Source organism: Chiloscyllium punctatum, chromosome 40 (assembly GCF_047496795.1).
Source record: "Chiloscyllium punctatum isolate Juve2018m chromosome 40, sChiPun1.3, whole genome shotgun sequence".
Taxonomy (NCBI): domain Eukaryota; kingdom Metazoa; phylum Chordata; class Chondrichthyes; order Orectolobiformes; family Hemiscylliidae; genus Chiloscyllium; species Chiloscyllium punctatum.
Window position 1 is genome coordinate 58,439,116 of NC_092778.1, and position 18,540 is coordinate 58,457,655.

Here is an 18,540-nt window from a genome sequence, read left to right on the forward strand (position 1 = left end):
ATTAGATTCCCCACAGTGTGGAAACAGGCCGTTTGGTCCAACAAGTCCACATCGACCCTCCGAAGAGTAACTCACCCAGACCCATTTCCCTCTAACTAATGCACCTAACACTACGGGCAATTTAGCGTGGCCAATTCACCCTGACCTGTACATACTTGTGACTGTGGGGTGAAACCGGAGCACCCAGAGGAGGGTTTCTTCATTTAGCTTTTACTTTTACGCTGGAGAGAGAAACAGACTTAATATTTCAAGTCCATTATGCCTCTTCTTCCAAACTTCACACTGGACTTGAAATATTAATTCTATTTCCTTCTCCACAGATGCTGCCAGCATTCCCTGTACTTGTTTCAATTTTCCAGCATTCACAGTATTTCCTTCTGTTTCTCTATAATGGTCTTTGTACATATTTGCCTTATATTGTTAAATCAGTTATAAATTTGAAATTATGAAACATGCCAAAAGACAATCTACACACACTAAATACAAAACTTTCAGGAACACAGATTATACTATAACATGGGGGAATGCAAAATTAGTCACTTGGTGAGTAGAACTCAAAAAACAGAATTTTTTTTGTAAATTGAGAGAGAGCAGGAGATGTTGACGTTCAGAGCTATCTGTATGACCTTGTACATCAATCAGAGAAGGTGCACAAAGCAATTAAGACACAAATGATATGTTAGTTATGAGTAAAGAAGTCTTATTAGTGTTATATAGAGTCTTGATGAGACCATACCTAGTGTACCTTGTACAGTTTGGTCCAGATACACAAACAAAGTCTTCGAGAAAATGTAATGAGTGCTTGCTAAATTTATTCCTGGGCTGGGAGAATTGTCCTGGGAGAAATTAAGTAAACTAGGTCTATATTCCATTAAGAATGAGAGGAGATCTAATTGACGCAAATGTGATATTTCATGGGTGAATCATGAAAGAACGTTTCAGGCACAGTGGTTAGCACTGCTGCCTCACAGCGCCAGAGACCCGGGTTCCATTCCCGCCTCAGGCGACTGACTGTGTGGAGTTTGCACATTCTCCCTGTGTCTGCGTGGGTTTCCTCCAGGTGCTCCGGTTTCCTCCCACAGTCCAAAAATGTGCAGTTTAGGTGAATTGACCAGGCTAAATTGCCCGTAGTGTTAGGTGAAGGGGTAAATGTAGGGGAATGGGTCTGGGTGGGTTGCGGGTCGGTGTGGGCCGAAGGGCCTGTTTCCACACTGTAAGTAATCTAATCTAATCTGGCTGGTAAGTCTACAAATAGAGGTTACAGACTCAGAGTAACTGATCAGCCAGTTTGGATCGAGGTGATGTGAAATTTCTTCACTCAAAGGGTTCTGAGAGTCTGGAAATCTCTCCATAAGAGAAGCTGTGGACGGTAAGTCACAGAACGTATCAATAGATGTCAGGCTATTAAGCGAATTACAGGAAATGGGGACAGTGGAGGAGGTTGAAATTGAGTTACATAAGCCATCATCTTATTGAGTGACACAGCAGGCTGGAAAGATCAGTTCTGCAGCTCCTAGTTCAGATGGTCTTCTAGTACTGCTACAAAGAAAGAATCAATTAAAATTGGTCCTTTCATTAGAATTTTTAATTGCGACATTACAATTTCCAAATGGACATTATCTTTATATTTGGCATGAAAGGACATTTTAATATATATCATACTCTCAATTCTGACAATTCCAGATGATAAATGTAAAATAATTCCTTCATTGCACCTCCCTCCATTTTATGTAGCAAGGGTATTAAGAGATATGGAAGCAAGCTAAGTAAATGGAATTACAATATGGATCAACCGTGATCAAATTGAATGGTAGAGCAAGCTTGAGGGGCTGAATAACTTACTGTTTGGTGTGACTCATCACTCTGCAGTAATGTCATAGCAACAGGCTCTCATAGACCTCATTTCATTAATTCACCTAGATGTGATCAACATTATCTTGAATTGGCTAAAGTAATGCAGTATATATTATACATATTTTTAAATCAACCTGTTCAGGCAGGTTATGACACACCTATGGTCCAGGTGGACCTTGAGGGTAGGGTCACTAGCATGACACCACCAGAGCCATTACAGTATATATTATAAAACTGGAACAATGAGTGAACAAAAGGTTATCACTTAATATCTGGGTCAGACAACGTCCACAATACATTATTCAAGCCTTATCCTTTGGACACATATTCGGCGGGAGAATCAATCAAGAGATAGAGTTGATGAACCATGTGTTCTAGGTTGGGGGAGGTGGGTTAATTTTGGGGATAACTCAATATGGATTTAAATAATCTTTTGTTTTGTTCCCAGTCTCATTCATTCTCACATATCTATGGTGTATAATGTCACTTGTGGTCTTTGATTAATTTCATGTATTGCTCACTCCCAGTTATGTTTTAACTCCCTTCCATTCACAGAACTGGCATATACCAAACGTTGTGTAATGAATTTCTGCTGACATGAGTCCACAGTACTAAATAAATCATTGGAAACCTGCAACTGTTAGAAGAAAAATGTTTAATTAAACCAAACTGAGAGTAAATCCCCCCCCCCCCAAAACCATAAACTGTGACAAAGGTCAAAATGATGTTTTTGTTACTGCTGTTATTCATATCAAGTTTAAGAAGAGATATAATTTGGATGGTATGTTCCAAATATGAACATTAAATTGCTGATGTAAATTATTTAATTTGGGAACAGTGCATTTATCTGGAACCATTTAAATAAATCGTCGTTGCCTTGCAAGCCAATGAGATTGCTTTGCGCTATCCCCGTTCCCCTCCTCAAGAATCTGTTTCTAATCGTTGCTGCCAGTCTATGGTTCTTGCTTTGATCAGTCCAGCTGAATTGCTTTCCTAAGATAACGCCTGGCAAGTTTGGGAGTTTGGAGTTGCGACTCTGCGGTTGACTCATTGAAGTGAGCGTATGAATGAAGTGAGTGGTGTCCAACTCCGCTAGTCCCCTCTCTCTCACACTCCCAGGACCACTGTAAACCTCACCATTTCCCTCATGTCTGAAGCGCTAAGGACAATAGACGCCTTGCACTCTTAAGCAGAGATCGGGTGGAGTGAGGTCCGCTGCCCAATGTGCGGAGTGCTCATTGTGCTCTGGCTGAAACACTCCTACCGCCCCTTTTCTACACCCATCAAAAGTCCAGTCATACCATGCACCCCGAGAACGAGCTGGGTCCCAGCTAAAAATAGAAAAGGGAATTCTGGAGTTGCAGTTTGGACTGCAGACATCCTTCAACGTGACACACAGAGAGATGCTGCAGCTACCTTAATTCTACCTTTCTCACAGCTGGTGAGGAAAGGATCCTTGCTCCTGTGAAAATAAAGACAAACTACCAGCAGAAACAGTGCCCCCTCCACTTACTTTATCTGCCAGAATCATGGAAGAGCCGCCGTGTATTCCCAGGATGGGGATAAAAGTCTGGGAGGAGATAAAATCCAAAATCTGAGCAATAGCCTCCTGGTCGGTGTCATCTCCAAAGACCACGCCGTGAATCTTGGTGCCTGACATGAGGTCACACACGTGGGTGATGATACTCTTCGGGTCGGTCTGGTTCACCGCCACACTCACCACGTTGACATCGATGGGGAAGGCAGGGCCGTCCTCCCGGATCCACACGTCCCGAAAGCCGGGGCTGTCGGGGCTCCTGCCCAGGATGACGGCGATGTTCAGGGTGGGGTAAGCCGGCTGGCCCCCGCTCAGCTCCAAGTGCACGATCAGCAAGTCCAAGGCCAGCACCGCCAGCAAGCCCACGCGCCCCATTCTCCGAAGCTCCTTCGCCTGAAAAAGGGGCAAGACGGAGAAACAGCTCTCAGACTGCACCAAAACAAAACCCAGAAACACACCCTCTCTCTCTCTCTAACCACCCCCCCCCCACCCCCACACCCCACACCAAACACACATACACACTCCCTTTTAGATCTTTAATAACATTTGCAAGGTACAAACATGGAAAAGTTCACCTGCTCACCAAATAAGGAGAAAGGAAACCGCAGTCTCCGCATTTTTGGAGAGGTGCCTTGCTCTCCCCCCCTCGTTATGAAGACCCAATAAAGGCACCTGACCTGATCTCCATCCTACTGAGTATTCAGGGCAGGGTGTATAAGACTCTCCTCTCGCTTCGGGTCACCAATTATTTGGGGCTTCTGCGGGTGTTTGTTTTAAATCAGCAAGGGGTTCCGTTCCCCCCCCCCCCCCCCCACAACTCATATTACACACACAGGAGAAATCAGAGTCCTGTCCCCAGACAGCTCCCGAAAGGTGCTGGTTAATGCATTGCACGGTAGCCTTTGGCAAACTTGTCAATTTCGGTTTGAAATCGGAAGGGGGATGTTTCCGGAGTTGGAACAATGCAGCATAGCGCCCTGCAACAATCAAGAAAACACGTTTGGCTTAACGTGCCGGTGGTTTGGGGGGAGCTAGTTAAAATGTACAAATCGACTCCGAGTGTCATTGCGAAGGTAGTAAATGAATATCAACTTAACCGCCAGCATATGAGGAGCTATTTTAGTAACAGCTTGAAGTCACGAAATGTAACATTGTGCATGGAGTGGGCGTTCAGGTTTCACTGATAATCGGATGAATCATTTAGTCTCTACCATGTTGATATACAAGAGACGCGAGGCATGAATTGAATTATCAATCTCATTGAAACACTTCCCAATCCCATCTGCACACACGCAACATTCCCTACACACCATCAATGTTTTAATGGGCGCGAGCTAGTTCAAAGGTGGGCTCGACGAAGCCCGCGTTTGGGAAGGCTAGGCTGCTCAAACTGGTGAGCTAACTGAACCGGTAAGCGACGTGAAACAAATGGGTATCAAGTCCATCCCGAAGCCACAGACTCTTTCACACGAGTTGGCGGGAGGAGAGAGCGACAGCGGCCCCTGCTGGCGCCTGGCGTGAGAGCCTGATGCAGGAAGGCGGACAGCAAGCAGCAGGATTACCTGGGTCACATACCTTCAATATCACAAAATGAATCTCCCTGTTGGCATGTTGGAAGGATTTGCATGTCTTGGCCCCCAACACCGAGGGTTACTGTGTAGGTCCCCGCATCTCCACAGAATGCCACTTTAATCTCCAGTTTATCTCCTTTGCACTCAGCAGCAGCGGTCCTTGTACCGGCAACTATCGAAGCATGAAAGTATGCAAAGTTGGTCTACATTGGGCATAAAATGCAGTGAGCCCGATTACAAGAAAAAAAAATAAGTTCAACACGCTTCAAATCTTTTCTCTCTTTCTTTTTGCACTTTTTGTTTTAGACGAGGCACCCCAATGCTGCGAATTGCTCGTTCTCTGGGTTTGGGTGAATTTATTTGCAGCCGGCAGTGCCCCACGTTGTGAAAAAGCCGGTTTGCACACGGGACAAATCCGACTCAGTTTGGAACAACGCGCGGTGTTAACCCAGTGAGACGGGGTACTGTGCAAGCAAAAGCCCGCAAGGTGGAAAATTAAATCAAAGAGCGAATCTTATGTTCAGGAATAATTGTTGCAAAGGGAAACATAAAGACTACTGCAAAAAAAAAGGTGACCGCGCACACAAGAAACAAAAGCGAATATACTTACAGCATCATTCTCGCACATCGCTGCAGCGCCTATGCTCGATAATGAGATTGCAGGATAACCCATTTGTACTGAAACCCACAACGCCAGCGAATATTTCCGCGGTGCGCTCGCCTGTCGGCGGATGCATATAACATGCTCCTGACATGTGCCACCAAACCAGCCGGTCTCATCGTGGAAAATGCAAAGGCGCTCCCATCAGTGCCGAGGCGTTGGGCTGAGCTCCCTCGGACTTTCAGACAGCAGTAAAACCAAACGCCAGACTCGGCGAACTCTTCTGCCCCAAATCCTCCAGTCTGCCTCTAGTCAAGACTGCAATACTCTCTGTTTGAGGGATTAAGTCAACAACACATCCTTATGGAGACAATGTGAATTACAGCAGCGGTCGGTGTGACTCGGAGAAGTGTATGGAGATGTGTGTCTTCAGTCCAGCCCTATTTACTAAAAAAAGGAATCTTAGAAGCAGCTTGTTTGACGTACCATCTTTTTTTCAGCGTAGCAAACCGACTCCACTTCTTAAGGGTTTCTGAACGTCAAAGACTAGAGGACGGTCTAACCCAGTGAATGAATCCATCCGAATCCAGTCGCTTGGAACGAACAGCTCGTTCTATCAATTGGCTCAAAAGCAGAAAGCAAAGGATATTGTGAAGGAACAGGGTCCGCCGTTGCTTGACCAAGGGTATGTGTCGGTCTGCCTGGGTCCACTGCAATAGCAGTATACACAGCAAACCAACTCTGAGAACGTGCACAGTACCGGAACAGAACCGGTTGAAGCTTTTTTCACGCCTTAACCGCAATAGGACATTAGGTTGGACACATAAAGTGGACTTTACTGAGTGGGGGAAGGAAGCCGGGTGGGATACTGAGTGCGCCGGGGACCGGGACAGGAATAACTGAGACCAAGATCGGAGTACAGTCCGCATTCGGAGAGCTCCGTAAAACTCTGAGCGAATGTGGTGTTGCGAGCAATAGCAAAAGTGGGCGTTAATTGGGGAGGTTGGGGGGGGGGGGGGGTGCGGGGGGGAGCAGATCAAGACAAAATATCGCCTCAGCTCCACTGAACATGAACAGCGTTGGTTTGAATTTCAGGGGGAGTCAGCGTTCGTGCTCCGAATGACCCGGGCAGCAATCCGACTCGGCTCTCGGGTTTAGTCCAAATCCACGCCATGCGAAAGAGAGATCCCTCAGTGACTCCGGTTAGAAGGCAGTTTGTCACCTATGTCAGTCTGAAGGGGGTGGGAGGGGGAGGGGATCCTGGAGCAGTTTAAAACACGTCCTTCCCTTTCCTTCACACATTACAACATTGCTCACGTAGCTCGGAATTTCTCCGCTTGAAGATTAATCTGCTCGTTCCCTTGTTTTTTGGCTGCGCCTGGCGAATTCTCACATTGTAGCGCCGCTTATCTCATTCATTCGATCCCCTTCATTCCGTGGGCGTTCTATATAGTCGCTTCATTTCTCTCTCTTTCTGTACATTATATAGATTAACATAGTCGTGAGTGTAGGGGATCGATGAATGTACTATTTCCAGAACAGGCGCGAAATTACTCGTGCAATACAAAAGATGTTAAATCATCCTTTGCCAATGACTTTTATATACTGCGTAATATAATTTCATCAAGAAATGCAGTCTTTTTTTTTGTAAAAAGCATAAATTGTAACCAAACGTCTCTCTAAATCTAAAATGCTACAGCATTGTAAGGCTGATGGGAAGCGAATGGGGACTGCGGAAAAAGATGGTTACAAGCAACAAATGCAGAGGAACTAAAACAAAAGGAGTTCTCGCCCCACAAGTCGCCCAGGGACACAGCATTGATGCGCCCAATGACTGTCTGAAGCCCGCAGTCTCCTTCCCTCCACGTGGAAGTGGCTGTTTTTGGACAGGGCTAACTGTTGGATGCTACTTGCTTCGGTAAGGCGCAATGGCCCCATCCAGAATCGCAAACGGATTTCTCCCAGCGCCTCGATGTATTCGAGTGTGAAAAGTTGGAGCGGGGAAAGGCAGGACTACACACACACACAAACACACACTTGCAGTGATGCACAATTGGGCAGCATCCCGGACGCCTTGTTCGGCCAGGGCTGTCATGCCGAGCTCAGGACAGGTGAGTGGGAGTCAGTAGGTGATCCCTATTCAATTGTACTGCCCAGGAGGAGGCGCCGCATTACAGCTCACCATCATCACTGTTACAGGAACAATATGGGGAGAATTGGGTGGGGGGCAGGCGAGGTTATTCTCTCCAATAAATCAGACTGGACTGCTGCTCTCCATTTCATGGAATCCAGCCACAACTTAAATTGGGGTCAGTCTGAGACACATCTTTGAAAATCTGCATTCGTACGGCAAAAGTCCCCACATAAATAATGACCCAGGTAGGGTTCTTCTGGTGCAGTGGTAATACTCCGACCTCTGAGGCCCGGGGGTCAAATCCCATCTGCTCCAGACATGTGTGTCATGGCATCTCAGAACAGGTTGATATGGAAAATGCCAACAAATCTTGAATATCAACGCACACAAAGTAATGGTGACCAACTAAAATAAGGCGCCAGGTAGGATTCTTGTGACGCATGGTAGTGTCCCCACCTCTCAGCCAGGAAGCCCGGCTTCAAATTCTACCTGTTCCAGACGTGTATGTTATGTCATATCTTAATGGTGTGATTAAAATTTTATTTTTGAAAAGAGGTCCCAGGTTAAATGTCCAAAAGTCAACGTTTAATGCAGGAACCGCCAGAGTTATTCGGAGTCATGAGACTGTAGTGAAATAATAATTTTCTATTCAACGGTGCAAACCCTATCCACAAAGGCACAGCTTGGGTGCATTACTAATACAATCCGATATTCAGCCAAGTTTTGAACATTCGTAGCATCCTAAGGTGCTAGTCAGGCGAATGCATAGATTGGACATGATCAAAAATACGGTTTGGAAATGATTTCTGAATGTTGTAGCAGTTGGGAGATCCGGGGAGAAGGTCAAAGGTATATGAGGACGTGGAATGCAAATCAGAAACAATTGCATTTATTTGGCAGTTTTCACCACAGGACATTTTATAGCGCATTACATCCATTGAAATACTTTTTTTTGAAGCCACGTTATTTATGTAGGGAACTGGGCAGCCAATTGACTAAAGCACATTCCCCCAGTCGTGAAAATGACCAAGTGACCAATATTAGTCCTCATTGTCACACAACGCCCTATTGTGTGACAATGGCGAGGTCATAATTTTGGGACGTTGATTAATAGCTGGATATTGACTCGGACCCTGGGGAGAATCCCCTAATCTTCGCTGAAATGGCTCCTTTTGATCTTTTTTCCATCCACCTACACTCCGGTTCCCAAGATTAGAATCATACCGGACTCGAAACGTTAACTCCGTGTCTCTATCCACAGATTTCGCCAGAGCTGCGGAGTTCCCCAACACTTTCCGTTTCTATACTGGGGTGCGACTTTGTTTTAAAGTTTCGTTCGAAACACAGTACGGCACTCCCTCAGTAATGCACTGGAGAATCTGCCTCTATTTCTGTGCTCCTGCCTTTGAGCAAGTGAGACGTTTAATTCGTAATATTCTGATTTAGGGATAAAATGGCCACCAACAGAACCCCTGCCAACACGAACAAAGAGGAGTCTGAAGGGAGAGAGGCAATGCACAGAAGGTCAAAGCGCCCGTAAACTGAAAGTCTGAAGAGTAGTGCAGGTGGTTGACTGCCGAATTGTGTTCACACTGCACTATGATGCTCCTTTGTGAAAAGGGTTTGCACCTTTCAGTCCAAATTTGAAATGTCAAATTCACTTCCAGGTCCAAAGACTTATATACGGCCAGTTTCCGGATAAGCTAATGGCCGGAACAATTAGACCATACCATGATTCTTGCCTTTTGGTTTTCAATTGAAGGACTCTATCGCTGGTCCATTGAATATTAGATGCCGTTTTAAAATGCGTCAAGTCTAAATTTCAATGAAGCTTAAACAAGTGCCGTTCATCTCTACACTATCACTGCACCATCCTGCATATTAGGGACAGGCTATACACAATATTCATTTTCTAATGAACTGAAGGTGTCCTGATAACCACACTGAGATAGAATACATGACCAGCTCCAGGTAGTGAACGGTACACAATATTCAAAAGGGTCTGGGCGACGGTGTATCTCGTGTTGATTGTGTTAATGTTCACTGGAGATATTGATGTCCCTCGCAAAGATGTCCGGTGCAAAAGTTACATAGTTTTCCCCCAGTTTAGGTTCTCCCCTTGGTTCCCCTTTCTTCTCGGTCGGGTTGAAATAACAAAATTGAAGGCGACTAGCTGCAACTGCTAAGAGACAACTGGATGGTGCAACACTGGGAAGGCAGAGTGTTTTTGGAATGTTCAGACATTATTGCAAAGAATGTGATCCACTTGATGAGTCACCGTGTGTTGGATACGTCGCCAAGTTGATGTTGTCAATTCAAAGCTGTTTGCGAAAGCAGGCCGTCCCCTTCAGGCTCAAAGCGAACGGCCGCCAGCCGGGAATATCGCTGTCCATTTCAGCACCAGCCAGGAGCCCCTGTGCTCACTTGACAGCACATTGCAAAATGTGGACTGAATCCAAAACAGTGTGTCGTGTGCTAAACACAAAGCCCCAGCGTGAGACGTGAGTTGCTATTCTAATCCTAAAACCCTGTTAGTGTAAGCCATCTTTGTAAAACATTCTTTTTAACGCAGTCCCGGTTGAAGGTTGCAGTCACTAGGCTACATTATGGGGTTGAAGGTTGCAGTCACTGGGTTCCACGATGGGATTAATTCAGTACCGTTGAAGAACAGGCGTTTCATTATTTTGGGACATTTCTGTTGTTTGATTAAATTGGGAAGCCAGTACCCGACACAGTGAAAGACTGCTTTGTCCGGTGCTGTGAGAGCAGACATTGCCTGATCTGCAACGGGTTTTGCTTTTGAGCTGCAGTTAGATCTTCGAGGCCGGAGTTGCGCCACTGAGTTGCAGACAAGTCTAGGAAACCTGCTTAGCTCTTTAAAGGTACATTCAACCCGTCACCAATTCCTTTGCGATGTTTTTTTTTGGTTCATCCCGGTTTGGGAAGAAGAATAGTGCTTCGCTGACCAGCTCCATCAAGAAAAGCCGGGTGATTACAACGGGAGGGAGAAAGTGAGGGCTGCAGATGCTGGAGATCAGAGTCAAAAGTGTGGTGCTGGAAAAACACAGCAGGTCAGGCAGTATCCGAGGAGCAGGAGAGTCGACGTTCCGAGCATAAGCGCTTCGGATGCTGCCTGAACGACTGCGCTTTTCCAACACCGCACTTTTTGACTCTGATAACAACGTGAGAATTCCCTCAGGATTCGCCAGGTACCCGGGAGCCGGCAGGAGACTGGGAGAATTGAAAGTTCGAGATTTGTTCTGGCTGAAAGCAGGCTGCGTAAACTCGAGGACAAAGATTCCCAAACGTTCATGGCAGAACTGTTTGTCCTCTCGGCGATTTCCAACAGTACCTGCCACATCAATACACACTCCGATGTCTTATAGATGCCAGGGACGGGAGAGGGACACGAGGAGGAAACGAGGTCACATAGGAAAACGTTTAGCAAGCACTGTTCAAGAATTTTCACCCAGCACACCCTAACACTTTCCGTGCGTTAGCACTTCACATTGTCAACGAGAGCTCCCTTTACTAAATCAAAAACATGTGGAACGCCTCATTGATCAAAGGGAGCCCGATTGGAAGCTCCGCGGCTCATGGTGGTGGTGAGGAGAGGGTCATGCTGCAAATTTGCACAGTTGAGGTGAGGAAGGGGGCGGGAAAAATGGGCAGAAATATCCGGGTGCGTCTGAATTTGCAGCTCCACAACCTAATTTAGGATAATAATAACTGGGCAAATATTTACATTTTTTTTAAATCAACGTTTTCAGATATGCTATGACACACCTCTGAAGGTGGGACCCCTTTGGAAACTAACACTATGCTATAAGACCTTCGGTCATTTGTATTCAGGGCTTATACCTCCAACAGCAAATCTGATTCTTTTGCAAATGTAAAACGGCATGAAACACGCGTAGAACTAAAAATGATGAGTCTTTCCTGCCACAAGGGATCATGTCTGTTATTGACAGCTCACGCTCAGCAGACCTTATTTATCTCCAACCGCTGTCTATCTGAGATTCAATGCATCATTCACAGGGAACAATGCACAAAAAAAATCATCAAATGTCTAGCTGACTCTTCAAACTTTAGTAATCAAATATTCTGAAGTATTGAATATTTGTGTTGCACCTGGGTTCACGTCAATTTCAAGTATTAAAATGGGGTCCCATTGGAAAATAGATTGAGAAACACTATTTTAGGAGATTCCAAAAATTCTGTATGAACTTGGCTAATGGCACAAGTCATAGTAATAATCAAAGGATGTCAGTGAATCTGAGGCTTGCAACATAAGACTATACTTAGGAAGACAGAAACATAGAATCTTTGTGCAGCAGTAGGCCATTGTGACCTCTGAACCGGCTCCACCATTCAAAATGATCATGGCTAATCTCTATCTCAATGCTACATTTGCAATTTCTCCCTATACCCATTGCTGTCTTTAAAATCTAAAAATTTATTCATCACTTTTTAGAATATATTCAATGCCACTTCTCCAGTAGAGACATCTGTGTTAGAAGACCTCTCCAAGATGGTGGTGGAGCAGGGCTCCTGAGCTCGGGACTTAGCTAGTCCATCCACTTCTCTTTTTGTTTTTCTCTCTTCTCACTCTTTTTCTTCTTGTACTTACTTTCTGTGAAGAGCTCGGTCGCGATGATGACATTGATGGTGGCGACTGAGCACAGCGTGGATTTGTCTAAGCCCAGTGGGTACTTGAGTGGGCCCAGCATGGATTGATGGTGGAAAATTCTGATAAGATGGTGGCAGAGATGTTGGTGGAGGCGCGAGCATAGGAGCCAGTATCGGCAATGGTGACTGCTACATTGGTGGAGGTGATGTCGGCGAGATAGGCTCAGTGGCGAAAGATGGCACCTAATGATCAGCAACTTCCACATTGGTTGGGCCCGGTGCGGGCAGCGACAAGTGATGGCAGAATGGGCATCATGGCGGCATCGGTGGAGAAGGCTGTATCTGTAGTCAGTGTCGGAATCGGGAATGTTGGGCTTCAGTCCCGCTCCCAATGTCCAGCGGAGCAAAAGAAGAGGAACGCGACTCTGTTTTACTAATATTTAAGTCTTAAATCTTAATTTCAGTCTTATTTTGTGGATATTTTCAAGTCAAGTTGGCAAAGGCAGAGTAGGCAGCGTTTGGGCTCCTGTGCCCAGGCCTGTCCTCTGTGTTTTTTTTTGTGCTTTCCTTCTGCCCCTCTTTTTTTTCTCAAACGTAAAGAGTGCTCTTTGACAGGAAGTGGCTTCGACGGGCTCTGGAGCAGCAGCGGCATCATCAGAAGCAGCATGGCCACACAGTTGGTTGATTGGCCTGTGAAGCCTGGAGCAGGAAACTCGCTTCCATGTGGAGTGGGCCCCTGATGGTGACATGGCATAGACTTGTGTAGCCCTGAGCAGGACACTCTCTGCAGCATGGTGTGGGCTGGGAAGCCCGGAGCGGCAGAGAAGAAGGAAAGTTGGATTCGCTTTAAGATTTTTTTAGTTTATTCCAAGTTAATGTGAATGGCGCTTATGCATGAGCGATGGTACACACTTTTCACTGCACATTATATTGGATACATGTGAAAATAAAAGATATTCTTATCTTAAAATCTTCTATAAGTCAAAATGGCAACAGAACGTGGTAACACATTACACTTTTCATTCTATTTATTTGTTTAATACAAATGAAAATAAATCATTCAATTCAGTTCTAAGGTTCATTAAACTTTGAATGAAGAAATCTTTCCTCATCTCAGTCCTAAGTAGTCTGTTCTTTATCCTGAGACTGTGTCCCCAAAATCTAGACTCGTGGGCGGCACGGTGGCACAGTGGTTAGCACTGCTGCCTCACACCGCCAGAGACCCAGGTTCAATTCCCGCCTCAGGCGACTGACTGTGTGGAGTTTGCACATTCTCCCCGTGTCTGCGTGGGTTTCCTCCGGTTTCCTCCCACAGTCCAAAGATGTGCAGGTCAGGTGAATTGGCCATGCTAAATTGCCCATAGTGTTCGGTAAGGGGTACATGTAGGGGTATGGGTGGGTTGTGCTTCGGCAGGGCAGTGTGGACTTGTTGGGCCGAAGGGCCTGTTTCCGCACTGTAAGTAATCTAATCTAATCTAATCTAACCAAGGTAACCATCCTCCCTGCATCTCGTCTGTTCAGCCCTGTTGGAATTTTATATGTTTTAATGAGATCTTTGCTCATCCTTTTAAATACTAAAAATTACAGGACCAGTCAATCTGATCTCCTTTAGGACAGTCCTCCTACCCTTAGTATCACCCTAGTGAAGATCTGCTGCAGGCCCTCTTAGGCAAGTTGCTTCTTTCTTAGGTAAGAAGTTCAAAACTATATGCAATACTCCTGGTGTGGTCGCACCAAAGTTCTGTGTATCAGTAGTAAGAACTTCTCAAATCAAATCCTGTTGCAACGGTAAAGCACGAGGCTCCTGAAAGTTTTTTCACAATCATCTTAACATGATATATGGCCCATAATCTTGCTGCAAATGTCATCAGCAAGTAGAAGACCAATAGACTGCTATGTTTCAGGATGAAAAAGTTGTCAATGCAATGTTATTGACAAGCAGTGGCTAACTGAGATCAAGCATTGTACCATTGTAATCTCGCAAGAAAATGACTGTTCTGCTCCTTCCCTTCACTTGATCACAGCTTTTACTTTATGATAAACCTATAGTCCTTCCTGGCTGCATCAATGTTTTTGGTCAATGGCCTTGATTCCATGTTGGCCTCGTCTACACTTATTAAAGTATAGTAAGACTCCCAGACCTGCCATAACATAGGAAGCTCAACTTTAAAATATTGATGATGTGCTCAGCAGCTTTCCTGATGATTACATAGGCTTCTTTGGATTTGCATTTCTTTTCCTAAGCAGTTAAATGGTTCAGCAAGGACTAAAGCGTTCTTGTTTTCCTTCATTTGTAATTGAGGCTTCCCTAATGATTACTGCAAAGTAAAAACATAACTGGCACTGGATTATGTGGTTGGTCAGACTAGCTGCACCTTCTGGGAGCAAAATATTTTTCTTTGCATGAAGCAGTGAGTGGACTGACTGTACAAATATTGATATTGATACTGCTTTTCCCTTTTGGGAATGTTAGGTGAGAACAGAAAGGACTAACAGGCTGATTATCAATGTCAGGGGTGGGGGGGAGCAGTGAGGAAGATGTGCGTGTTAAGTCGGTGACTAATGATGGAGATGGAGAGGTCCAGGAAGCGTGGGGAGAGAACTGCCCGAGATAGTTCTGGTGAACTTAAGGTCGGGGTGGAACGTGTTAGTGAAGTTGATGAACTGTTCAACCTCCTCATGGGAGCACAAGGTGGCACCAATATAGTCATCAATGTAGCAGAGGAAAAGGTGGGGAACGTGCCGGTGTAGCTGCAGAAGATGGACTGTTCCACGTACCCAATGAAGAGGCAGGCATAACTGGGGCCCCGAGGGCCCATGGCTACTCCTTTGGTCTGAAGGAAGTGGCAGGATTCAAATGAGAAATTATTGAGGGTGATTATCAATGTGGTCAATTTCATCATAAATACTCCTTCTGCAGCAAACAATTCTCCAGGATGTTGAGCCTGGAGTTCCTGGCTTAGAGTCAGCTGTGTTGCTAAGTGAGCTCCTGGAGTTTCATTTCAAAGCTGATGAAAGGTTACTGACTCAAAGCATTAATTCAACTTCTCTCCACAGATGCTACCTGACCTGCTGAACATTTCCAAAGTTTTCTACTTTTTTGGCAGATTTCCAGTGTCCATAGTGCTTACTGCTTTTGTGTAGCTGTTAAGAAACTTGATTACTTTAACAGTAACTAGCAGTGTTAACTGAATGCTCAAGATTGTTTCTGTATCTCCTTAAAGCAAGTGGCTAAGCTACAGAATTGTTTCCTTGACAAACCATGGCCTCCAGAGAGAGCACTATTCAGTTATGACAAGGTAACTATGCCAGGTTTATAACACAATGGATTAGCCTGTTGATAAGTGCCCTTGATGCACTTCTAGCACCCACCTGATATCTCAAGTATCCTTCTCTATTCCTACTGATCCTTGCTTGGTAAACTAAATATCATGGGATTTCTGATGTCTACGTGGAAAATATTAACATTGCTATATTTAGTTTCTAACTCCTGAATACAGGAATCTTTTGAGCTCCACAAGCCATTTCATATGGATTGGATGTGTCCATTTATCACAGAATGTACGAAAGCTCCAGTTTTGCAGCTCGCCCTTTTAAGATGCCTGAAATCTCCCAACTTGCATGTTAAGTACTGCCAACAATCTATCATACTGAAAAACTGTGCAAAAAATGATGACCTGGACTTGGTGTGCAGAACCTCATGACCCCTGAGCTTGTTTGCCACTATTATACAATTGGCTGTGTCAGATACTTACTGTCAATAATGCTCTACAGCAAAATGTATTGAAATTTTAACAACCATAATAAGTCCTTCATTCTCAGATTGATGTGGATATCTCAATCTTAGGAAATGATAGAATTCTGTACGGTGACGATAAAACAAAATGCTGGTCAGTACTTGTTCTCATTCAATGTCTTCAGCAGTTATACACTAATAGAGACAGCACGCAAATTCTGTTTAGTGGTGGTACGGTATCAAAACATTTTCAAATTAAGAACAGTAAGATAAAATTACAACTCATTACTTTTTAAGTTGATTCTCCTGAAATTGTTCTCTTCAGGGCTTAGTTAAAGAAAGAAATACCAGATCTTGAGCCTGTTCAAAATAACCTCTGAAGGATTCTGTGAAGAGAGGGAAAATATAATTCATAATGTTGACAAAAGAAAAACACAGCCTTCAACATCAATAAATAATCAGGTGCTAGAATTCATTAATCTTGCTGTTTGACTGTTAATGCTATGATAACTATGATAACTCCAAAAATGTGCAGGTTAGGTGAATTGGCCATGCTAAATTGCCTGTAGTGTTAGGTGAAGGGGTAAATGTAGGGGAATGGGTCTGGGTGGGTTGCTCTTCGGAGGGTCGGTGTGGACTTGTTGGGCCGAAGGGCCTGTTTCCACACTGTAAGTAATCTAATCTAATCTAATCTAATAATTTATGTAGTAATTGTAAACCTTCAATTAATTAATACTATCTGTAGCGGATGTTAAAAATAATGCCTTCACAATTCATTTTAATTACTTGATGTATTTCTTTATGCAAAATTTGATTAACAGCTGGAATAGAGATATTGGGCATAGGATACAGAACTCACATAAGAAACAACTGTCAGTATGATCAGAAGGTGATATAGTTAGTGCTATACAAAAATGAATTTGACTTTATTGCAGGGCCTTCCTCATTTAAACCTTTCATTATATATCCTGTAAATATTTTCTTTGTTCATTGAATCAATTACATTGTCACTATAAAATACTAATTGTCACTTAAATATACATAATTCTTTGCTGTACTCTGACAGAAATAAAGGATGTTCATGGTTCACAGTTTTGTTAATTAAATAAAACTAGTGATCGAAAGTGCAGTTTAGCTTCAATGAGAAGTTGTGTATTTGAAGCGGAATATTGTCAAGCTTTGTTAAACGCATTTATGTACAATAATCTTGTCAAAGCTTCACTGGGAACTTGACATCAAATTGAAAGATGGTTACAAAATCATGTTGCATGTCAGGAAATCCATCTGTGTCTGCTCCTGAATAAGTTTTAGGGAAAAGAGTTGCCAACTAACCAAGTGTTAAAGAAGGAACTTCTGGTATTTGAATATCATCTTGTATGCTTAGCCACTTGAAACAAAAAAAAAACATTTTTTTGTCTAATCATTGCACATATAGTCTTCTGGAATATCAATATGAATATTCCAATTGACATCTATTATCTTTTGTTGTACTGTTCATGATTTATTGAATTCTACCTCTGTTTCATGTTTAGTATTTGTAAGTAAATACATCAGTAAATATCCAGATCTGAGTTTGTTATTCTGCCAATTTTGACAGATTACAGTTAATCCTATAAGAAGATTACAACAGAAAAGGGTAAACGACTCTGCATTGTGGGTTAGAAGGCCTGTCTACAGGAAAAGCTGTGAGTTGCTGAAGAGAAAAAAAGGAAGTATTTGAAACCTCAGAAATGCGTGCTATTTGGAAAGTTGGATACCTATTAATTGTTATGGATTATTCAGAATGCTAAAGTGAACTGGCTAGTTTTATCTAATTTATTTTTCATTTTGATTTATCCCTTAACTGTGTCAATTTGTCCATCTGTCTTTGTGTGAGAGAGGGGGCTAGAATTAAGGAAGACTGGGTTTAATCAGTGACATTAATGATTTTGTGCTTTAACTTTGCTCTGCTAAAGCTACTGTATTATTAATAAATTGTTAATGATTCGTTGAGCTATAAACCCAGTGTCTCATACTGATTACTTACAAAGGTTAGTACTGGCTACACAAAAAAATCTGCTTTGGAACCATTGGGGTCAAAGTTGAGGGTGATTGAGTATTTTAATTCTACTGTGATGCAAGTACAGGTACAGGAAGGCTGATTTTGTTTTGGCCATCTGTCTTCGTATTGTAACATAATATTGTATGGTTCAAGATATTTCTGATCATTTAATGCATTCAGCTGATTTTCTCTAATTCAATCTAATTCCTTTTCATTAACTAATAAGCTTTAGCTAATTGACCTTTCTTTCTAACTTTAAGCATGAATCACTATTGATAATTTCACTGAGAAATTTTCCTCAGTCTTTTCTAAATGTAGCACATTCTTATTGTCTCTGTATGGCTATTTATTGGTTAGACAAATTTACGAAAGAAATTTCAGTGTGTAGTTTTTCGATTATTCTCAACATAATGCTGGGCACACTATGACAGATCCCG

The 18,540-nt window shown here is 43.5% G+C and overlaps 1 protein-coding gene across 6 annotated transcripts in view; it reads right to left on the minus strand.

The window, feature by feature from the left end:
• grin2aa (glutamate receptor, ionotropic, N-methyl D-aspartate 2A, a) overlaps positions 1-6,858 on the minus strand; it is a 304,643-nt gene extending 297,785 nt beyond the window's left edge. For 4 of the 6 annotated variants that reach the window (XM_072560002.1, XM_072560001.1, XM_072560000.1 and 1 more), the window contains exons 1-3: positions 5,573-6,857; positions 4,967-5,165; positions 3,368-3,784 (exon numbers count right to left, since the gene is read on the minus strand). In XM_072560002.1, the coding sequence (XP_072416103.1) occupies positions 3,368-3,766 (399 nt within the window). In that variant the 5' untranslated portion in view covers positions 3,767-3,784; positions 4,967-5,165; positions 5,573-6,857. Of the gene's footprint in view, positions 1-3,367; positions 3,785-4,966; positions 5,166-5,572 lie in introns of all 6 variants that reach the window. The other 2 variants (XM_072559998.1, XM_072559997.1) reach the window with 2 other exon arrangements.
• Between the last annotated feature and the right edge of the window lie 11,682 nt (positions 6,859-18,540).